The sequence below is a fragment of the Wickerhamiella sorbophila genome (assembly GCF_002251995.1).
Source record: "Wickerhamiella sorbophila strain DS02 chromosome Unknown contig1, whole genome shotgun sequence".
Classification (NCBI taxonomy): Eukaryota; Fungi; Ascomycota; class Dipodascomycetes; order Dipodascales; family Trichomonascaceae; genus Wickerhamiella; species Wickerhamiella sorbophila.
The window spans coordinates 2,024,568-2,046,454 of NW_020193984.1; the positions used below are offsets into that span (position 1 = coordinate 2,024,568).

At 49.3% G+C, this 21,887-nt stretch overlaps 12 protein-coding genes across 12 annotated transcripts; 7 read left to right on the top strand and 5 right to left on the bottom strand.

The window, feature by feature from the left end:
* Positions 1-4: 4 nt before the first annotated feature.
* B9G98_01256 (Endoribonuclease YSH1) lies at positions 5-2,074 on the bottom strand (the record flags this gene model as incomplete). The annotated part of the gene is made up of 1 exon (XM_024807814.1): positions 5-2,074. The coding sequence occupies one exon, from the start codon at positions 2,072-2,074 to the stop codon at positions 5-7; it is 2,070 nt and encodes a 689-aa protein (XP_024663582.1).
* A 35-nt stretch (positions 2,075-2,109) lies between these two features.
* B9G98_01257 (Uncharacterized protein C19A8.11c) lies at positions 2,110-2,766 on the top strand (the record flags this gene model as incomplete). Its single annotated transcript, XM_024807815.1, has 1 exon — positions 2,110-2,766. The coding sequence occupies one exon, from the start codon at positions 2,110-2,112 to the stop codon at positions 2,764-2,766; it is 657 nt and encodes a 218-aa protein (XP_024663583.1).
* On the bottom strand, positions 2,763-3,365 carry B9G98_01258 (putative very-long-chain (3R)-3-hydroxyacyl-CoA dehydratase; the record flags this gene model as incomplete). Its single annotated transcript, XM_024807816.1, has 1 exon — positions 2,763-3,365. The coding sequence occupies one exon, from the start codon at positions 3,363-3,365 to the stop codon at positions 2,763-2,765; it is 603 nt and encodes a 200-aa protein (XP_024663584.1).
* Positions 3,366-3,401: 36 nt separating this feature from the next.
* B9G98_01259 (F-box protein pof6) lies at positions 3,402-5,723 on the top strand (the record flags this gene model as incomplete). Its single annotated transcript, XM_024807817.1, has 1 exon — positions 3,402-5,723. The coding sequence occupies one exon, from the start codon at positions 3,402-3,404 to the stop codon at positions 5,721-5,723; it is 2,322 nt and encodes a 773-aa protein (XP_024663585.1).
* Positions 5,724-7,018: 1,295 nt separating this feature from the next.
* On the top strand, positions 7,019-8,714 carry B9G98_01260 (Zinc-regulated transporter 1; the record flags this gene model as incomplete). Its single annotated transcript, XM_024807818.1, has 2 exons — positions 7,019-7,199; positions 7,387-8,714. 2 exons carry the CDS (start codon positions 7,019-7,021, stop codon positions 8,712-8,714), a joined length of 1,509 nt encoding a protein of 502 aa, XP_024663586.1.
* A 687-nt stretch (positions 8,715-9,401) lies between these two features.
* B9G98_01261 (Forkhead protein sep1) lies at positions 9,402-11,249 on the top strand (the record flags this gene model as incomplete). The annotated part of the gene is made up of 1 exon (XM_024807819.1): positions 9,402-11,249. One exon carries the CDS (start codon positions 9,402-9,404, stop codon positions 11,247-11,249), a length of 1,848 nt encoding a protein of 615 aa, XP_024663587.1.
* A 159-nt stretch (positions 11,250-11,408) lies between these two features.
* On the bottom strand, positions 11,409-12,365 carry B9G98_01262 (Dolichyl-phosphate beta-glucosyltransferase; the record flags this gene model as incomplete). The annotated part of the gene is made up of 1 exon (XM_024807820.1): positions 11,409-12,365. The coding sequence occupies one exon, from the start codon at positions 12,363-12,365 to the stop codon at positions 11,409-11,411; it is 957 nt and encodes a 318-aa protein (XP_024663588.1).
* A 774-nt stretch (positions 12,366-13,139) lies between these two features.
* Positions 13,140-14,894, top strand: B9G98_01263 (hypothetical protein; the record flags this gene model as incomplete). Its single annotated transcript, XM_024807821.1, has 1 exon — positions 13,140-14,894. The coding sequence occupies one exon, from the start codon at positions 13,140-13,142 to the stop codon at positions 14,892-14,894; it is 1,755 nt and encodes a 584-aa protein (XP_024663589.1).
* A 1,086-nt stretch (positions 14,895-15,980) lies between these two features.
* B9G98_01264 (hypothetical protein) lies at positions 15,981-17,732 on the top strand (the record flags this gene model as incomplete). The annotated part of the gene is made up of 1 exon (XM_024807822.1): positions 15,981-17,732. The coding sequence occupies one exon, from the start codon at positions 15,981-15,983 to the stop codon at positions 17,730-17,732; it is 1,752 nt and encodes a 583-aa protein (XP_024663590.1).
* A 217-nt stretch (positions 17,733-17,949) lies between these two features.
* Positions 17,950-18,750, bottom strand: B9G98_01265 (Inositol phosphorylceramide synthase regulatory subunit KEI1; the record flags this gene model as incomplete). The annotated part of the gene is made up of 1 exon (XM_024807823.1): positions 17,950-18,750. The coding sequence occupies one exon, from the start codon at positions 18,748-18,750 to the stop codon at positions 17,950-17,952; it is 801 nt and encodes a 266-aa protein (XP_024663591.1).
* A 103-nt stretch (positions 18,751-18,853) lies between these two features.
* Positions 18,854-20,203, top strand: B9G98_01266 (Serine/threonine-protein kinase rio1; the record flags this gene model as incomplete). Its single annotated transcript, XM_024807824.1, has 1 exon — positions 18,854-20,203. One exon carries the CDS (start codon positions 18,854-18,856, stop codon positions 20,201-20,203), a length of 1,350 nt encoding a protein of 449 aa, XP_024663592.1.
* Positions 20,204-20,219: 16 nt separating this feature from the next.
* Positions 20,220-21,638, bottom strand: B9G98_01267 (Restriction of telomere capping protein 5; the record flags this gene model as incomplete). Its single annotated transcript, XM_024807825.1, has 1 exon — positions 20,220-21,638. The coding sequence occupies one exon, from the start codon at positions 21,636-21,638 to the stop codon at positions 20,220-20,222; it is 1,419 nt and encodes a 472-aa protein (XP_024663593.1).
* Positions 21,639-21,887: the final 249 nt, after the last annotated feature.

The window sequence follows — 21,887 nt, forward strand, 5'->3', positions numbered from 1 at the left end:
GTAATTAAGCCAGCGGCGCCGCGATAGTTGCAGCCAACTGAAGAATGTGCGACACGCGCTGTTTTAGCGGACCACTTGAGCTTGTGACAGAGAAATCCGAGTAGTCTACTGTGGCCTCGAGGTCGTCGATTTTGATGGCGGCCGTCTTTTCGTCTTGGGCAACCGTGAGACAGTCACCGAATTGGGCCTTCAAAAATGCGTTAATGTGGCGAATACGGTCGCTATCCACTATGCTTTCCACAGGTTTTTCGTCGTGTGCGCAGGGTTTAGTGCTCATTTTGACGGAAGCCCGTGAAGTGTCAACGCCCATGAGAACAGCCAGAATGCCATCAGCAACCGAGTCACCCATCGTGCTGGCAGCCCATTCAACCGTATATACATTGTCTTTGTAGGTCACCGTGACCTGGTCCATAATTTTGAACCCGTCGGGGATGTCGTCCAGCGAGCCAAACATTTGAGCAAGATGATATCGTACCAAGTCCGGCCCGGCATCGACAACAACTGCCTGTTTCTCCATAATCGTAGACGTTGTTAGCCCCGTGTACTCGCGAAGATCTGAGGCAGAGACGAGATTTAGCTTGAAATCCTTTTGCACAAGAACTCCGCTGACAACTTGTCCAGGTTTGGGTTCACTTGCAGCCAGCCTGCCGACGGTTTTGGCGACCTTCTGTGACTGGAAAGTGAGTTCGACCTCCACGCAATTGCGTGGGTTGTAAACTTTGACTTCTTGCTCGGTTCCTTTCAAAGGCGAATATTTAGACAACAGCGCAGATTTAAGCCGCCCCATATTGTAGGTTTCTCCATGAACAAGAATAATGTTTTTGGCTCCGACTTTGTCAATAAATTCAGAGTTTTGTTTGAAATCAACGTGAGCAGCGAACGAGATTTCTTCTACGGTCATTCGCCGAGGGATTCGCACCTCGTTATTGGCGATAGATGGAATGTCTTCGGGCTCATTGAGAATCTGTTTGCCCATGGTGCCCTCGACGGAATAGCCAGTCATAATCAGCGTGTTACGAGGATCAGGTGCCCATCGCTCGAGCAGCTGTCGGGAAATGCCATTTTGAAGCATGCCAGGACTAGCAAGCATCACGCAGGGACCAATGTCCTGGAACTTGTCGAGGGATCGAATTGACTTCACATGTTTGAAATGGAACGGGTTTACCTTACTTTCGCGGAACCGTTGTTTCAAATAGTCATTCATCATGTTGATGAACGTTTGGTAGACCGCCATACATTTACGAGCCAGCGAAGATGCATAGTAAATGTTGATGGGCTGCAAATCCTGGTGATGGTCCCAATATTCGTCTAGAATGAGCAGCAATTCCTGAGCACGACCCAAAGCAAAGACTGGTAGCAGACAACGGCCGCCCTTCTTGAGTGTAGAATGTACCAAGGATACTAGGCGATGCTCTTTCTCGAGGCGCGGCTGATGGATACCTGTTCCAAACGTCGACTCGCAGATAAGGACATCTGGCTGCTCGGGTGGCAGCTCAGCAGAATGCAGATGCCGATCTTCCTCGCGAGAGTAGTCGCCCGTAAACATAATTTTCACGCCGCCAATCTCAATAAAGTACATGGCAGCTCCCAGGACATGCCCGGCGTGGTAGGCTGTGAATTTGATACCTTTTACATCAATTGTGGAGTAGAAATCAATAGCCTCAATTCTGTCAAATGACTCGTTAAGATCCTCGTCCGAGTACAGGTCGGAATTGCTGCTATCACTTCCAGCAGCCATCCTCACGAAATCACTGAGCAGCCACCGGTAAATGGCCTTTGTAGGGTGCGTCATAAACACTCGCCCCTTGAATCCAGTGTGTTGCATCACATATGGCAAAGAGGCCGCATGATCCAGGTGAAAATGGCTGACAAGCAGCACATCGATCGTCGAGAGATCGTACTCATCATAAAACGGCAGCGATGCCATGCCAGAATACGCCGGATGAACTCCAGCATCCAACATAATGGTTTTCCCCTTGTAAGAAATGATGTGGCAGCTCCGTCCTACCTCTGAACCGCCGCCCAACGCCACAAATTTGAGTTCATCCTCATTGACGGCCGGTCGTTTGGACATCGTTTCTGGCTGACAAAAAGTTGAGGCTTCTTATCATGAGGATTCTGGTTGTAGGATCGGCCAATTCGGGCCAAAAAGAGGCAGTAGAAACGCTACTTGGCAAGAAGACTCATGTGGATGACTGGGAGGGCGCGATGTTTGAGCACACGTTTGACGCGAAGTACTTCAAGGCGCAGGCGGGGATCTGGGTGGATCAGTTCCCCCCAGAAGGCGCCAAAGAGTGGGCCAAGCAGTTTGCCAGCGACGACGCAAAGGAAGTCAGAGACGTCTTAGTGATGGTTATTTATACGTTCGACCGAGCTGATCGTGGTATCGAGCAATTCGTGGATAAACTACAGGAAGAGGCCTGGAGAGGCACGTTTGTGGCCCTCCCGTCTGTCGAACTGGACCCCCACAGTGAAGCTATAATGGACAAGCTGGAGATGACGGTTGTCAATTCAGACGAGCTACTGGATACAGTGCACACGGCACTCTTTGATTGGATCGACGAAGACGACGAGGAGAAAGAAGACGAGGGACCTCACGATGAGGATCTGGAGGAAATCAAGCAGTCACTAACCGAACCACTGCTTCCAATCGACGAATTAGACACAATTATTACGAAACTACGGATTGCTAGGGACGATCAGCAAATGAGCAAACAGGAAAAGATGAAACTCGCCGAGGAGCTCGCCGAAAAACTCGTGCCTTAATTGCGCTTCAGTTTACGTCCAAACACCTTCCGACGTTGCTTCCACATATGCATATAAAGAACGTAGAAAGAAGGAGGGTAAATCAGCAATAAGACCTTGAGGAATAGCGCATAATAGGGATGCCAGAACTGAGCAGCGGGCAGGGCTCGGTAGGCGAGCCAGGCCTCACTGATGGCGCCCAATGGGTAAAGGGCGATGAAAGCGGTGTAACGAATCCACTCGAGAATGGGAGGAACACGGCCTTGGAGTGCAAAGAAGTAGTAAGGGTACCGAATACATTCGGTGATGGCCCAGGCAAGAACCATAGTGGAGAAGGCGACAGAGGCACCCGAAGCAGGGAACAGACGGACGACGCCCCAAATAATTGCCAAGCGAGAGGCCACCTGCATGGCAGTGGTGATCACGCTAGATCTCACCAGCCCAAAAATGACATGGACCACTTCGAGCACAGCAAGGGCCTGGACCCAGCTCACAAACTCGGCCATTCCCTCCGAGACAAACTCGGGACCAACCAAGTAATAAAGGATGCACAAACGCACAAGAATAGCCAGCCACAGCGAGAAGCTGAGCAGGTTGTACAGGCTCAAGTATCTGGACATTTGGGTAAAATCTCACTAAGCTTCAGGCCGGTTGAAATGGACACTTTTGCCGCACTTATTCCAGATGCGGGGCCCGTGCTTGTTGCAGCAGTACCCACACGGCTGGCTCCGCAGTTCAATGGTGCGTTGTCAAAGGGAACACAGGTGCTCGCCCTGGCTATGGACTATTCTGAGGTCGACGTGGTGCTCAAGCTCGCGCAGGTTTCGCGACCGCTCAGAGCATTGGCTACTCACGAGAATTTCTGGAGCCAGTACTTGGATAAACTGGGTGTTGATGTTTCAAATCGCTCAAACCCAGATATTCTGGACACAACTACCGCATTTAATGTTCTAGATGCAGGCTACTATGAATCGGCATATTCAACTGTACTGAGAATAATGAGGCTGGTGGGAATCTACTACGAAAACTCGGAGTTAATCACAAAAGATTTTGCTAATCCTGCCGACCAGGCACGTATTATCGTATTGGCCAAAAAATTGAGCTGTTTGGACGAGTGGGCTCCAGCGGACCAGCAACGCAAGCTTGAAAATCTGTACAACACTGGCGAAACGCTGAAACAAAACGCCCTTGATGAGTTCCAGGCCAAAGTTGACGCTGGCAATCGGGCTGGTTTGACTCCCCTGGTCGAGCTGCTTGTGATGTTACATGCTGGCGACAAGCTTGTCAAGTTTTATTTATCGAAACTAGAGCTTCCTGAACCTGTTTCGCTGCTGGAAATCGACGGTGTTTCGCTGCCTGCACTAGAACGCTTGCAGACGCGAGCTACCGAGGTCACAAATTATCTCAACTCTAAAGCCAAAGAGATTGATGAGATTTTTGGTTCTAGATTGCCGGTTTACCAGGGAGTTTTAGAAAAGGTTTTTGAAGAGAATATCATGATGCTTGTCAACAGTTTATGCCAGGAGGAAAAAGAGACAGGACCAGAGGAATACTTTGCGTTCGTGCCCCAGTGCTATCACGTCCTGAACAAACAGATTGATCGACTGGAGCCGTGTCAAAACGTCGGCGGAGACGTCCAGAATAAAGCTCGGAAGCTTTTGCAAACGTACATGGAGGTTGAAATCGAGACTTTTCTCGATCAACAGAGCGAAAGCTTCCTTGAGCTGGCAAATGGCAAAGTCAGCCAGTGGGCAACTAAAATTGCAGAACAAGAACACATATACGAGCAGATCACGTTGCAAAATGTGCCAGGGTCTCAGGAAAAGTCGAATTTTCTGCGGTCATTTAAAAAGGTCTTGATGATTGGCGGTGATGCCGATACGAAACAAGAAAACAGCATTACAGAGTTCGAGACGCAAGCAAAAGTAATGGATTCAAAACTCAAAGGTATCGAGACGCTATTTAGTCTTGAGCTGACTCTTAGCATCATTGCAGTGGCCAGAACAGCAATCAGAAGAGCTCGCGAGTTCGCAAACTTGTCTGGCCCACTTGGCCAGAGTGCGAAAAAGCGCGCAGAAGAACTGTTTGTCGATCTCGTGGGTATCATTGGTGACAAGCATATCTACCTTGGATTTCAAAGTGCTCTGAATACGCTAAACCAGTACGATCCCAAAAAGTATGGCCGACTTGTTGCCTCGGGTGAGGGCGGCGATGATATTATGACCGTCGAGCCATTGGCGATTTTTGCCGAGCTTGTGAATATCGGTGACCTGATCCAGCAAACAATCCATATGTTTTTTGAGCAAGAGCTCGCTGCTCCAAAGATTGTCGACCGTCACGACTTTGTCGCACCAAGCGTGAATACCAAGCGACGGTTCGAACAAATGCTCGACAAGTGGGTTGCAGATGGGCTGAGTCGCGGAATCGATGTACTGATTGAGCAGATTGATTTTGTTTTAATGACAGTACAACTGGCTTCAGACTACAACCCGCTTCCTGGTAGCCCGCCCGAAGTCGGGGCCACTGGCGCGGCCAAGCAAGTCATTTCTCTTGTAAAATCGCACGTATACTTGCTGGTTGGATCTACTGAAAAATCGGTCTTGGATGTCTTCCAGCAGGAGGTTGGACTGAGGCTGTATCACTCGCTTTGCAAACATATCAAGCGTCAAACAATAAGCCAAGAAGGTGCTATTCGGCTGATTTCAGATATGAACTATTACTATGAGTTTATTCTTAGTCTGCGGCAGCGCCAGTTATACCCGTACTATGAGGCGCTGAAGCAAATCTCACAACTGTTTCTGATAGACAGCGCCGACGGTAGACAGATTGGGGTTGCAATCAGTGATATGTCACGCTTCAAATGTGTATTGAGCTCGGATGAGCTTGTGGAATTTGTTCGCCGTCGTCGTGATTGGCCGGTTGTGAAGCCCAAAGTAGAACGGGTCCTCTACGGTTTCGGTGAGTGTATCATTAGCTAGTACGTAACTACGAAGGAGCTACTATTTATATCGTCCAACAACGGGAACATTTGTCTAGAAAGTTTAAAGTCGCTAAATCCCGCCAGATCAATTTTGCGGAGTTTGGGCGCCCCCTGATGGAGGGGCCGCCAGTTGACCTGGTGGGCAATCATCAAATGGAGTTTGAGATACTCTAGGTTCGGGGCTAGATGCGAGGTGTCGTGTATGAGTCGTTCAGAAAATGCAAAAGGGTGCAAGTTGCCATAAATAATAATCGTCAAATATTTGAGATCTCCTATATTTGCCAATTGCATAGGATATTCCCATGTACAGTTGTACAAAGACAGAGAAGAGAGATGCAGCAGCGGGTCGGGGGCGGGAAGCAGAGCAAATTCAGCAAGTTCGAGGCACTCCAAGGCTGGGAAGTTGAAACTAATGTGTTCAAAATCGAAGATCTTTACCTGGCCGTTCCCAATAGTTTTAAGTTTTAACGTTTTGATGGGTAAAACACCAACATACTTGAGCCATCCGGACGATGAACCCATACAAAAAACACTTAGAGACTCAAACAATGGGGAACAGCTGGCCACATCAGCCAATTGTGCACTGGCCTTCCACTCACCACCTGCGTGTGGGGTATGTATGCGTAATTCACATAAAAATTGCGTCAAGTTCGTGTGGGACGCGCAGAGCTCGGCCAGGTCACTCCATTCGGCGTAAATAATAGAATATACCGCTGGATCCAAAAGGGTTTTGAACTTCTGGCACGAGAGATGTACCGCAAACAGATCCTCGCGACGCAGAAACCCGAAAATTTTCAGGAGAATCTCCGCCGGCAGATTCATACAGCTCAACCAGCCCTTTTGAAGGGTTTAGTCACGTTTGGTCACACTTGATCGACAATATAGAAACGTATGATTTTAGTAGTTTCGCGGAATCGAAGCGGCGAAATGGCCAAGAGACTACCCGAATTCGAATGAGTGAGCAGCCGATAAGCTAGCCGAAATAGCCACTTCTCATAACTGGCCAATCACGCCTATTTGAAATTTACTGATCGTTTTACATAATTTTTTTTTTGGAATTCTGCAGTACATACATTAACCGGCCGGGTACCTTGCACCGGCTGCGGCGCTATCGACCGACAATAAAAATGGAAACAGGGTCATTCGGGAGCCATTAAAGCGCCTACAGAATGGCCCGCCACTAAATCTAAAACCCTGAGGCTTTTTGTTCTTGTTTTATCAGTTAAAGTTCGAAGCCGCCATGGCCTGTCAACCAACGGGCCTTAGGCGCACGCCTGACTACACAGAAGGACCATGCAGAGCCTCGCGGCATATTTCCAGACAGTTCTTGGCGGCTCAACTGCCATTGATAAAGCCGTCACAGTAACCACAAAAGCCCAGAATAGAGCTCAAATGACTTTGCCGTTTAAACTCTTACTTTCTCATCTTACTTCAACCTTCGTCAAGGCCAACATGCAGGGAAGCGAAGGTCGAAGTGACCGCCGGTAGGGTCCTCATGGATACTGGTGAGCGGATAATGCGAGTACAAGCGATAAAGCCAAGAAAAGACAATATATCGATCCAATCTCAAATATAAAGCCTCTGTATACTTATTAGCCGCTCCTACTATAAGATTAACTCAGTATGCGTTTAAATTGCGTTGTTTCGGCGTCTCCCTGTAGAGCTTGCCCTGACAAATGTGGGAACCTTGACGGGTGACGAGTACCTTGATGGTATTACTACATGGGACCTCGCAGCGCATATTTATACTTCGATTCGCACCATCAACACCACAGACAAGGATCAGAAAGCTGCGGAAACAATGTCTATGAATATTTCAGATGTACCGGCAGCCCCTATCCATAATACAGATGGTAGGCCATGGTGGTATCGGTGGGATCCCACTCAAGTGTACCTCACCGACGAAACGGTAGATGAGTCCTGGAAAATCTGCACGCTCAACGGAGTGTACTTCTCATCACAGGAATACAGCGGAAATACGGGCGGTCGTATTTCTTCTATCTTTGTTATTCTGGTAACCTCTTTGATTGTCACAGTCTTCCCTGTTCTTGCTACTCGTATCAAGTGGCTGCGTATCCACAAAACCATCTATGTTGTTGCCAAAAACTTTGGTACCGGTGTCATCATTGCTACAGCTTTCATCCATCTTATGGATCCTGCGTACGCGGCCATTGGTCCGCAGTCGTGCGTTGGGTCAACCGGCAATTGGTCAAAATACTCCTTCGCTCCGGCCATTATGCTTGCTGGAGCCACAATTACCTTTTTGATTGACACATACAGCGACTTTTTTGCTCAGCGATGGCGTGAGAACCGAGGAATCTTCGCCCATGGCCATTCCCACAACGTCGACGACTTGATTCTCGGTGAAAATCGGAATGAGACTCCTGGCGGTCAAATAGAAGCTGTCAGTCCCAGCCTTTCGAGGGATGAGGCTAATTCGACACAAGACAAAGGTGGAGATGTAAGTGAAGACACTGTGTCCCAAAACAGCGACCTGTTTGACTTCTACTCCCAGATCTACGGCTTTATGATTCTGGAGTTTGGTATCATCTTCCACTCGGTCATGATCGGTCTGACCTTGGGCACTTCCGATGAATATGCCACGCTCTACGTTGTACTTGTGTTCCACCAGGCTTTCGAGGGTCTGGGTATTGGCGCCCGTTTGTCAATGATTCCTTTCCCCGAATCGAAAAAATATCTGCCTTACCTTTTCTGTCTCGGCTATGCATTGGCAACTCCCATTTCCATTGCAATTGGTCTTGGCGTCCGTTATACTTACCGCGATGACGGGTACACCGCGCAGGTTGTGAGTGGGTCCCTAGACTCTATTTCCGCAGGCATTCTGCTCTACACAGGCTTTGTTGAACTGCTCGCACGCGACTTTATTTTCAACCCCAAGCGAACCAGATCGGTTTGGGACCTCACGTTCCAACTCTTTGCTCTGCTGTGGGGTGCTGGGCTGATGGCCATGCTCGGAAAGTGGGCCTAGGTAAAAAAACAGTGCCAATCCACCCCCAAAATTTCCGACAACAAAACTAATATTCTACTTCATAATATTACTCTAAAAATCCTAGTATTCTATCCGTTTCGCCCCGGCGCTCGCAACTTGATCATGCATGTGCTTGGACCCAGGCTTCTCAGCTATGGCATGTAAGCGCCCGTGCACCGCGCGATCTTCTGTGCGACGCGGAGATGGGCCATCTGCAGTTGCAAAAGAACAAAATCAAGAGATTGTAATAAATGCAGCTAGGTAGGTTCTCATTAATCGATTGCCGATTTTATTTTAGTCTGTAGAGATGAAATAGTCGCTATTGGGTGGTTTTCCTGGATTAATCCCACCTCGCGGGTTGTTCCACGCGTCAGAGAGGCATCGTGCCCTAACCCACAACATACCAGAGGACGGGCGACAGAGCCTTTACTAGTAAGCGGCTAGAGACTATCACTTCTGCCCTTCACGCCCCGTCATATAAGCTTGTTGATCTGTGGTTGATCGTTTGTTGCACTCCTTGAGTCATTTTAGTTTGTTAGCAGTCTCCAAGACATTCGCCTCGTTGGGCTGCCGGTTTTCTCTTTGTTTACATTTCGTTTTTCGGACCCGGTGCTCTCCTCATTTTCCTGTTCTGGGAGCGATCATTTTTTTGTTGAAGACATCCCAAACTAGAACACGTTTGCCGCAATGAAGGACTCTCCACGGAAGCAGAAGGCTTCTTCCTCCACCTGGCAAGCATATAGTTTTGAGGGCAATTCCAACAATATACTCAAGTCATTGCGATCGGTTTACCTGCCGCCGCCGCCTTCCTCAGACGGCTATACAAGCGCAAAGCTCAAGTCTGGCGCTACATCTAGCCATCGATACCCGTTGGCTGATACGACTAATATTTTACGCACCCCTCAGTCGCTGCCTCGTCCGAACGACAGCTCGGCTGCGTCTACATTCTCCAAGCGCCCAGCTTCCACAGACGACGTCAGTGAGTTGCGCCCGCACCATCCTCAGTTTGTGCCTTATGCGTCTGGCCACCAGAACCACATGCTATCTCCAGGCGACTCTCCGCTAGCTGGCCCAGAGATCCTGGGGTCTTTGCCCGTCGACTACACTCCCACGCGGTTCGATCGGCCGCTCAGTGCCCCGCCAGCCTCGGGGGTACACAACATGCCACATTTGAGTCTCATGGAGCCACCGACTCTCCCTTCTAGCATGGCCCCACCGTCTTTAGGTGAGTTCGGCGGCCACTCCAGACAGTCGTCCCAAGCCAGCTCAGGGCCATCTGAGATCAAGGGAGCGGCAGCAGAGGCTTCGTTCGGCGAAGAACTACCTTTGATTGAAGATGACGGCTCAAAGCCCCCGTACTCGTATGCCATGCTTATTGGAATGTCAATTCTGAGATCACCCAACCAGCGGCTCACTCTTTCACAGATCTACGATTGGATTAAAACTACCTTCTCCTGGTACAAGAACTCAAAGCCCGGTTGGCAGAATTCCATCCGTCACAACCTCAGTCTCAACAAGGCCTTTGTCAAACAGGAACGACCCAAGACCGATCCCGGCAAGGGGAACTACTGGGTTGTTGCACCAAACTGTGAGCAGCAATTCATGCGTCCTCGCCTCCAGAAGCGCTCCAACCAGCTGCCCAAAACAGAGCTTCAACTTTCGTCGACTCCGTCGTTGGCTTCGGCAGGTGCCAAACCAGTGCTGGACAACCTCCCGCCGGGGGTTTTCAAGCCCTCAGAGTTGATGGCTAGAAGCTCACAGAGTAAGGTCAGTGCATCCTTGAGTGAAGCAAGCGACGACGACTCTGCAAGCACCGATGAGGAGGGCTCGGACTATTCTGACCCTGTTGCCGAGCCCTCGTCGCTCAAGCGCCCTCGGTCAGCTGGTCCCGAGCTTGGATCGGCCAAAAAGCAGATGAAAATGTCCGATGTTCCTATACTAGCTGCACCTCCCACACTCTGGATGCCTCACACCGACGAGTCTGCTTCCAATATCTCGTGGGAAGCTCGAGAGCACGCCAGGTTCCAGCTGACCCCTCCTCGACGATTCGAGTCTTCGTCTGGTACAGGTAATCGACTGATGTCGGAATCAATCCCCAGTCTCCGGGTCCTCGAACCATCCCCCGCATCCAAATATGGATCGCCGAACACTTCATTGCGAAACCACCGGGCATACATTCAAAGTCTCACCACGCCTTCATTCGAGATGCAGACCATGATGGCATCGCCTGCTCGACGGGTGACCGAAGACGATGACGATGCATTCCAGCGAGTATGGCTCCACTCCCCTGATAAAGCGGATGCTCGTCGTCGTCTGTTCGAAGGACAATCCGGATTAGACGACAACGTCCCTGATGTATTTGGCGTTGACGTTTGCGCAGTCATGCGAAGAGCGGCGTCAATTCCCAGTGCCAACTCCACTTTCAATACCATGACACCGGTTCGCCGTGCGTTCGACACGCCAATCCGCGATCAGACCCATGTGTTCAGCCCATTCAAGCTCTCCCCGAGCTTCGGCTCCCCTCGGCGATCTTGACTGAAGGTCGCATATATATTTAAATCCCCACGCCCACATTCGTTTGCACCTCTCCAACAGGTGATATCCTTTTTAATTAATTAATTAATTATTTCTTTATTTTCCCGCAAACAAGTCGTAATGTGACCTGTCACATTGCCGTCCTGGCGCCTCGTTCTTCTATAAATTGGGCTGGCTAATCGTCGAATCCGAGTATATTCCCAATAAATATGCAAACCTGATAACCACCAAATCCACTGCCATCAACACGCTGTCGCGGGCCAGATCGATTTTCGAGCCCTCTACCTCGTGCCAATTGATTGCAACCTCGCTGATAGCAATCTTCTTCCGCATAGCGATAATGAGAACCTCAACATCGAAAATCCAGCGTTCGGTATGCATGTAAGGGAAGATTGCCTTTGCGGCTTCCCTGGTGAACATTTTGAAGCCGCACTGAGTGTCGCCAATAGTGCGGATGCCAAACACGTACAGGAGAGTGTGCAGTCCGTACATGAGGAAGTTGCGGATGAACGTACGTTTGACAACAGCCTCAGACTTTACAAGATGCGCACGACTGCCAATAGCCACTGCACGCTCCGAGTCTCCTAACGCCCGATGTAACAGGGCGGCATCAGAAAACTTGGACGCCCCGTCGGCGTCTGCAAATAAAATGACTTTTCCACGAGCGTGTCTTATGCCATGAATGACAGCACCACCTTTGCCACGGTTATTTTTAAGCTCAATAATCCGGAACTGATCCTGCAGTAGCCGGTTTTTGGCAGCCCAACGCAGGGCAACTCCGACCGTGTCGTCGGTTGACGCATCGTTGACCAGGACTAGTTCCCAGCCATCGCCGTAAACGCTCTTCAATTCGGGCAGGGCTTCGTCAAGCATAATTTCTATGCGCTCGCTTTCGTTGTAGCATGGAACCACTACCGAAAAATCCACAGTGGCCTGGTCATCAAGCCTAGGGAGGGGGTGCTTTTCCGAGGCCCCACCATCGGGCATGAACGAAACATACTCTAACTCACTCGGGAACGCTGCGCGGGGTACGTGACTGAACGCGTATACTGTGAGATAGAGTAGTGCAACTAGTGCTATAGCCACGATGAGGGCAATCACACCAGGTGAAGACATAGAGAGTACGCAGTCAACCGAAACGTGGGACGGGTGTTGACCAACTTGACAAAAAACCGTACGGGGTGTTGGAAGATGATCGCAGAAACCTAGGGGTGTTAGTCACAATTTATTGTGAAGGCATGGACGGTCAACAGAGGGGCGGGCAATGTGCTCGGTTTCTGGGCTCAAACAGGAAATTACCAGAACCAGTAATCTTTTCTTAACACAATTGCGGAGACCCGACCCCGCTTCAAGGAGCATGCATAATCCCATGCTTGGAATCAACATTTGCAAGCTCGATTTGTGGTCGCAGGAAAATCGTCGGAAGCGCATTGGCACTGATGCTAGATGTGAATCGAGTTTGAGAATACAGAACCTACTCTTTAAGTGAAAATTATACCCATAAGAGCGTGAATAGAGTTTCTGACTTCTACAACCACTAATGACCGAATCCGTTCACAAATCCACAACTGAGAATGAACTGCGTGCATACCGCTAACGCAGACTAGCTAAGATGACATCTTCTATATCCCGAATAAAAGACGAGAAACAGGCACGGAAGACACCAAAACCTACTCCAATAAGGTTCAAATTATTCCTACTACGATGCTGCGTTATATATCAAGTTCAGGGCGGTCGAATTCAGTTTCTTCGACTCACTGATCTGTTTTTCGCTAACCCTAGTAATCAGGGGTTACACGCAGAATCACGTCACGACGACGAACACGGACTTTAATATTAAACGCCCTTGGCTTTGAGCAAAATACCCCAAAAAACTGTCCTCCCTGCTTGATGAACTCTTACGCGCTAGAGACTGAAAGCCGTCTCCAGGATGTTTATCTCCCCCACGGTATCTACAACGACTTTGGAAACACCGGTTACGACTTCCCACCCATGGAGTATATAGCGAACGTGTCTGGTGCGATGAACTCTAGCTACTCCCCCAAGCGGCACCACCAACAAGACCAGATGGCAGGTATAAAACTATCTCCAATGATTGCAACGTTCCCCCCCACCCCAGTGGTTGTGAAATTCGAGCGGGATCCTGTGGGTCCGAGCGATCATGCACAACACGTTTATTCTGGGCCGATTGGCGCACATGCTCCTTACATGGATCAACTTGATGGCAGTACGCTTCAAGGTACACAGTATCATGAAGAGCTCAAAAGTCCAATCAAGGCGGCACCAGAGTGTTCTATCGAATATGACACTGAGACATCAAGAGACACTTCTATTGAGCCCTGCGACTCCGATCCTTATTCTGGACTACCTGCATCCTCGTCAATTTCTTTGCATGAAGGATCATATAATGTCAGCGAGATAAGTGGAGCCGAGAACTTTCCATTGTATGAGCCCTTACCGATAATAAAGCTCGACTTTTACAATGGGGCGTTCAGCGAGGTTACGTATCCTATTGACAATGTGATGCTTGGCCAAGCGATCGGTATTAAAGTTCCTAATTCCACCCGTAATGCCAAGCAAAATTTGGCTTTGATTAAATATAAAGCGAGATTCAAGAAGCTGAAGAAGATGATGGCGGAGAATAGAAAGCAGGAGGAGGTGGAAAGGCTTCTTAGGGGGAAAGAGCGTCATCGAAGAGCTCTCCGTCGACTGCAGCTGAAAGGTGGGAAAGAAAACGAGGAACCGGCCATTGAAGAGCCTCAGGAGGAGGAACAAACTATAGAGGAAGACGCAGAGCCTGAACTACCCGAATTTGCCGAGACATTGAGTTCAGAACTAGACTCCAGCGTAGCTCAGCTCAAGGCAGTTACTGGAATCAAGACATTAGAGTTTGAGCGGATCGTTTGTCAAGAAACTCCCAGAAGTCAAATAATCATGATTGGGGTTAATGACGATCGGTCTGTTGGCGGGATGGTTATCGATGTGCCCGACCTAGCGCTGCCGCCAATTCGCGAACTGAAAGAGCCGGAGAACCCGGAGCCACCAGTTATGGAGGTAGAGGAAACAACCATCCCAACATTTACCGACAAGGAGCGCGGGTTCATTGCCCGCATGGTTCTACATCCGCGGGTATGGAAGCAGAGCATGCAGGTCATCAGAGGCGGCCTGCACTGCCGGAACAAGCAGTGCACCACAACGTTTTGCAGTGTGGCTGAGCTTGCATTGCACTTTGATAAAAACTCCAATTGCTACAGGGGCTCTGAGCTGTTCTGTGTACACAAGACATGCCCGTGGTCATTTGTTGGATTTCCAACTCAAGGAGAACTGAACCGTCACATGCGTAGCCAGCATTCAGGAGACTTTTTCCAGTGTCCATCGTGCGGTAAGGAATATTCTCGTAGTGACAGTCTTAAGCGTCATATGGCACGATGCAGCGAGGAAATCCCATCCGACATATTGAAGGCATCGGACTGCAGCGAGATCAACCCCACACATTACTTAGCACATGTCACCAAGGGGACCGACGGTCGTGAACGGTACGAGAGCACAATTTCTCTGGAGAACAGTCTCAAGATACGCAAAAGCCGCATAAGTAAGGTGGTGTTTTCAATGGTGAACATCAGCCACGACTTCCTTGCTCACTAGTGGTTTGATCCAGGCGTATTTTTAGCATCCTCAGCGCCCTTTTTTGTGCCCTTACCCCTAATTCGAAATGCCCACCCTCTGCGTCGATTTGAGTCAATTGCTCTAGCCCGCCCAGGAAAATTGACAGGAGGTGGCATATAATGAGTGCCAATAAAGCTCGAGTTTGCAAGCAGATAGCCGAATTAAAGGCTGCCGTTCTAATTACATATAAATAATCCAAAAAAAGTAAAGTGCAAACCAGCTGCAATCCAGACTCATCAGCGTTGTTTGCTGCGGTTACCTTGCAGGCGGATAGATGGACGTTTTTTTGCCGACCCACCATAGGATCGAGAATTGTGTTGCTCCCTTATCGAGGGTATTGTTTTGCGATCTATTCATAATCTAGGACCAGCTGAATACGAATATTATACGCTCTCGACTGCAGAAAGCACTGGGTCCATGTCTTGGCTCGTGCTCGGCACCGTCGCTTCTTTTGTATTGGGTGGCTCACGCATTGGTTGATTGCTCTGCCAACCCATGCAAAACACTGCATGCTGTACATGCACTACCTAAACCAGGAGTGGCGTGGTGGCGCCCAGTGGCGCAAGAGCGCTCGTATATCAAGCAAACGCCACGCTTTCGAGCTTTATTTCAGGACAGGATGAAAAACTGGTCATACTGCAACCGCAAACTACCGTATAGGCTCAGATTAGTTCCCGCTAGGGCTTGTGCCTCTTTTACAGACGGTCGGCTTACTTAGCAAACCAGTAGCACTTCGTCTGTCTGCTCAGTCTTTAGATGAGATTTTTGAAGCAGTTTACGGCATCTTGGCGGCTCGAAAATCTTACCCAGGGTTTTCAAATATACGACTAAATAGATTTGTTCAAAATATTCTCCACTATCCTACCAACCGCCCACCCAAACAGGAAAATAATCCCGGAAAACATGATCATGGGCCACAAGCAGCCTGTATGCGAGTGACTCACGTCATCGAACCTTTTGAGAACTTGGTTCTCCAACCGTACAGGCCGCATATAAGTAATCCAGGTGATCCTGCATGTTAAAACAATCTCCCAACTTTTTCATCTCACACACCCGGCACTAGCAATGAAAGTCACACACTTCATTGCTGCTCTTTGGCTACTCAAAGGTTCACTAGTCCTAGGCCATGAGGATATGGATATGGAGCATGACGCAGCTCCTGCGGTTCCTGCCGCCGGTATGGATGCTGCTATGCCCTCCATGACCGCCTCACCGGCATCCATCCACTCGAGCCACCACCATGGTCGCTTAATCCTCAACAACCCAGATTTGGAGCCCCAGCAGAGAGCATACTGGGAGAAGTACAACACGACCAATTTCTTCAACAGTGACCAAGGAAGCAAGGTTGCATTGTACTCACATGCAATCCTTGCTTTTGTTGCATTCGGTCTCCTCACGCCGATGGCGATCTTATTGTCCATGGACAGTACATGCTCATGGCTTTATTTACCGTTGCAAACGCTTACAAGCCTGATGGCGGTTGGATCTTTCTTCTTTTTGGCCATGTATTCCGCAACTGCGCCCGCCCTTTACCCTGGAAGCATCTATGGCGGATTCACCTTTTTGATGCTTTTGCTTGTTATTACTCATTGGACAGCTCTTGCTGTCAAGTCAGTAGCCCGCTATTTGGGCGCTATGGGCCCCGTAGAGGGTGCCGACTATATGCTCGCCAACATGCAGAGGCCTTCGAGCGACTCTGGGCACCAGGTCAGCGACGACGGATTCGACGATGACTTGGTATTGGAGGATCCTGAGGCTTTCGCGCCCCAGCGAAGCCGCACGTCACCTCTTGTCTCCAAAATGGCCCGCAATTCGGTTGTTCACCGCATTGCTTCATCCTTCGGCAAGCTTGCGTCGGTCATTTTCGCCGCCTTGAACATTCCAATATTCTTCCTCGGATTCGCCTACCTGTTTGTTGGCCTGGTTACCGGTGAATGTATGGGCAAAGGTCATATGATTTTTGGTCTTCTTGCCCATTTGATCAAGGGCTTTGTATTCTTCCTTTTGGGTTTCGTCGAGTTGGCCCGCTACTGCGGGTTCCTGTCAGCGCATGGCATGGCATGGAACCGCCGCGATGAGGACATCTATCCTGCCAAATCTCGAGTCGTTCCCGAGCCGGTGCCCCAGCGCACCTCATTTTTAGGACGATTCAAGTTCTGGCCCAGCGAGCCAACCATGGAGTATATCCAGTCTCTGTGTATTTTTATCTATGGCATTACCAACGTTTTCTTGGAGCATCTCGGTAACGAGGATGGTGTTTGGTCGCATAAAGACATTCAGCATGCCTCCATCGCCTTCATGTTCATTGGCGGCGGCCTTTCCGGCTTGGTTATGGAGTCTGAGTTTGTTCGCAAGAGCATTGCTGCTGGTTTCGGCGTCGAGCTTGGAAAGCGGTCTTATTACTCTTTCAACCCTATGCCTGCGTTTACAGTGTTTTGGACGGGTGCACTCATGTCACGACATGAGCAGGAGACTCCGTTATCCACTGAGATCCACATCCAATGGGGCAGTCTTCTTAGTCTGGCCGCGGTGATTCGTCTTTGTACATACCTGATGCTTTACCTGCGTCCGATTCCTGAGGATTCTCAACCTCAGAAGCCGTTCACCGAGATCCTCGTCTCCTTCTGCCTGGTTTGCGGAGGCTTGATTTTCATGAGCTCCAATCGTGAGACTGTAGAGGCCATGATCTACCGCGGTATTGACTCCATGTTTACATTGAATGTGTCTGTTGGAATCAGCGCCCTTCTGATCAGCTACGCCGTCTTTGCCTATGCGGTTCGGGGTCTCGCCATCAGAAGATCGAAGCCCGCCTATTAATTTCAATGACCCCCATTTTACCCCAATTTCCACTCAGCGTCTGGGACGTTTTGAGAAAATATCTCCTTTCTTTTTTTCCTACCTTGTCCTGTGGCTATCATGTCCCGGGCCCAATCGGTCTTTTGCGGCCTGCTTCTTTTATTATATTGTACATGTAGCCTTTTGTAGGATAATCGTTGAGGTTCATTTTATTGCAATAGAATATATATACTGGGGGCTAAAGCTGGTTCTCGTCAAAGTCTTTGCTTTGTAGATGCTGGGCTTCTGGAGCGCGGTAGTTTGTAGAGGAAATCCCCGTCCAGAACTTTTCAAAGGGTTTCAAAAGAATGAACTGTAGCTTGGCTCGGCGTGAATGCTGTGGTTCGCCGTTATGAGGGCGTAGGTTCGCCCGCCGCACTACGTTCCGGGTATAGCCAATGATGACCATCATGAAATAAAAGCGAACGAGCAGCACCAGTGTTGTGAAGACGATGGTGACGGCGAGTTCTTCGCCGACGGTTGCACTCTTCTTCAGCTTGTCGGGGTCGCTGGTTGCTCGCATCAAGAGAGGCATGATGGGTGCGTGGGTTTGCTGCAACTTGGTGCTTGTCCTAGTTGCAACATGCTTGACGGCAGCGGACGTTGCGTTGACGATAGCCGACATTGTGGAGTTGGACGCAGCAGTCCCCTGATTCACGGCATCGGCCTGTTTGGCACCGGTAACAAACCAGTGCACAATGAAAAACACCGTAAATCCCAGCGAGACGAGGGTGTCGATAATATAAAAATATGCATAGCCCAGACAAAGCAAGGGCCGCTGCTTTCTGATAGCAAAATAGCCCCAAATAAACATAGGTAGTACGGCCAGTCCCAAAACATTCAAAATCCACTCCATCACAGTGAGCTCATGGCCAGTGAACAGCGCACCTAGCCCGTAAATAGAACTGGCCTTGTTGAACACTCCAAACCCTGCAATCATCTCGGCGCCGGCCTGGAGCGGCATAAATAGGAAAAAGCTTTTCGGTATAATCGAAAACATGCTGAGAAAATGGCGCTTGGATCGGTGAAAATCGACTTCCGCGCTTACGTCTTCAGGATGTTGCTGACGGAGAAATCAGATAATTTTTTTTTCTCTCTTATCAATGGGGGACGAGTTGAACCGAATTATGGACAAAATGTCCTTGCGGGACGAGGACTTTTTTAAAAAGGGAACGAGGTCGGCCAAAAATGCCTCTGGCGCCACCAACGACCGCGCCAACCGGGCAACCACCGAACAAGTGCTGGATCCCAGGACCCGAATGATCCTGTTCAGAATGATCAATCGCGGAGTCTTTGACAGCTTCAGAGGCTGCTTGTCGACCGGAAAAGAGGCGAATGTCTATCGTGCCACCACAGATGACGGACTCCAACGAGCCGTCAAGGTTTACAAGACATCGATCTTGGTGTTTAAAGACAGGGATCGGTACGTTACGGGCGAGTTCCGCTTCCGATTTGGTTATTCTAGACACAATCCTCGCAAAATGGTCAAGCTATGGGCAGAAAAGGAAACCAGAAACTTGAAGCGTATCTGGAAGAGCGGCATTCCTGTGCCCAAGCCTTTGCATCTCAGTATGCATGTTCTAGTCATGGAGTTTTTGGGTGACGACGAGGGCTGGCCTTCTCCGAAACTCAAGGATGCGTCGATTGAGCCCGAACGCTACGAGTATTTGTATTTCCAGGTGCTGGCGTACATGCGAATCATGTATCAGCAGTGCAGACTTGTCCATGCAGATCTTTCAGAGTACAATATTTTGTATCATCAAGAAAAGCTGTGGATCATTGACGTATCGCAGTCTGTTGAGCACGATCATCCTTCTTCGCTTGAATTTTTGCGTATGGATATCAAAAATGTCAACGATTACTTCCAGCGACAGAACGTGAAGCCATTTTCGGAAAGGCGTCTCTTCAAATTCATCACAACCCCTCAACTCAAAGGCACGGACTTGGAAACCGTTGACTCGCTCATTGAACAGCTTCGCGAACAGCCAGAAGAGTCTCTGACGGAGCAGGAGCTGGCCGACGATGCGGTGTTCCGGTCGATTTATATTCCCAAGACACTTAATGAAGTTTTTGATATTGACCGTGACGTGGAAAGGGTTCAGCAAGGTGAGAGCGGTGATCTTATTTATAAAGACTTGTTACAAAACGACTCCAAGCAGGATCCAGATGCCCTTGAATCAGAGGACGAGTCAGAGAGTGACTCAGAGTACGATTCCGACTCCGAAGAAGACGAAGACGAAGAAGAGGAGGAGGATGAAATCACCGACGTGTGGGACGAGAACTGGGAGCATAGACCTGCAGCTGAGCGCAAGTTTGTCGATCGTGATGCGAACAAGGAACGCAAGAAACAGATCAAAGAGGAACGCAAGCAGAAGCGAGCAGTCAAAATGAAAAAGAAGGACAAGAAAAAGCTCATTGCCAACTCTAAGAGTAAAGGAAAAACACGAAAGTAATAAATACTAATTTAATCTACTGTGGATATTGCCCCACCAAACCGGCCATCTCCAATATTGCCCTGTCTTCGGGATCGTTACGGCGTCTTTGTTGTTGGAGGAACTTTGCTTGAAGATCCATTTTGCGGTATTGCTCTTCCAGTTCTTCTTTATCGCCGATTCCCCACAGTTCGATGCGGTTGATTTCAAACCGGTCTTCGTATTCTTCATTGTCACCGGAACAAGAAACAAACGCACCGCCAGGGCCGAGATTTCTAAACACACCAAACTCGAACGAACTGTCTAAAAACAGGGACAGGTTGCCGATCTTGATCGGTTTCCCTGGCTCATCGTTTTTAGGCAGCGGAGCGCCGAAACTCAGGCCTCGCTTGGAAGAAAAATACGCGTGATCCGATGGGCCCACAGCTTTATAAATATCAAATTCAGGTGAGAGTTGGATAATCTTGGTTTCATTGTCGCCAAAGTTACCCACCTGCCGCCAATTGCCATGAATGTAAACAGCGAAAGCCACACGCTTAACTTTGCGGGCCTTGACACCAGGAACCCTTGGAGCCACTATATCCAGCAACGGAGAAGCAGTGTCCAATATATGACCCGACACGAGCAGCAGCGTTGGGGTTCGCCAGTCGGATACCTTTGACTGCAGGGCCTGCATAGAGAACCCGTGTTCGCGGCCATTGTAAAGACTGATCATGGTGTGTGTATTGGTCCCGAGAGCTAAAAACAGCTCACAAAGATAATCCCGTGGAATATCTGGAATGCTAGGTGCAGGCTCCTCCTGCCTGTCGGGGTAGAGGAGTTGGTCAAAGATGATTGACAGAGAGCTCAGAATAGCGGGGTACAAATTCATGAGCCTGTGGAATGAGTCAAAAGAAATAACGGGCGCCTTTACACTTTTGAGCAACCGCTCAGCCACCCGCTTGTCTTTTGTGGTGACATCGATGTCAAACTTGGCAGCAGGCGCTTTATCGTAAACAGACACCAACAATGACCACAGATCCAGCAGATCCTGGTATGCAATATAGTACTTTTCAATATCCAGCGAGGAAACCAGCTCTAGCGACGGAGCAGTCTCCTCCTTATTGGCAGTGGCGGCAATTGACAAAAACAAAAGGCGAATATAGTCTTGATCCGAGATACCCAGAGGCGTCAAAATATTCCTATTGAAAAATGCAATGACCGTAGGAACATTCTGAGAAATGTCGAGCCTTTTCGACAAGCCAATGGGGTACGAGGCGAAAAACTGAGCCACCCTGAGGTATACGTCAGCTCCTGCACAACCGTTTATGCCTAGTAACCGGGGGACGTCTTCCTCATTGATCTGCTGCTTTGCTAGGCTCAGTTTATCTAACTCTGTCAAGAAGCGCCTGGCCGTCCGCGATAGTTTTAGTGCCGGATCGCCCCTTGCCGTTGGTTGGCTTTGGCCCTGCCCCATGTTAGTATTATAAAGCCTACGTCTGAAACGAGCAGGGTTGGGCCAGTCTCCTCGGTGTATGCCAAGAGAGATGCCAACTGATCGGGCATTTATGCCGAAGAAAATCAATAGAATCTAAACAACTGAGGTGGAATAGTAAACGAAGCCAAGAAAATCCGCTGTTTGCCACCGGCGGCATGCCGTTCGTTCTCGTGCATAGCCGCGGCAGGACACACACGTTATGCAACCGAGCCGTAACGGGGGGGAAGG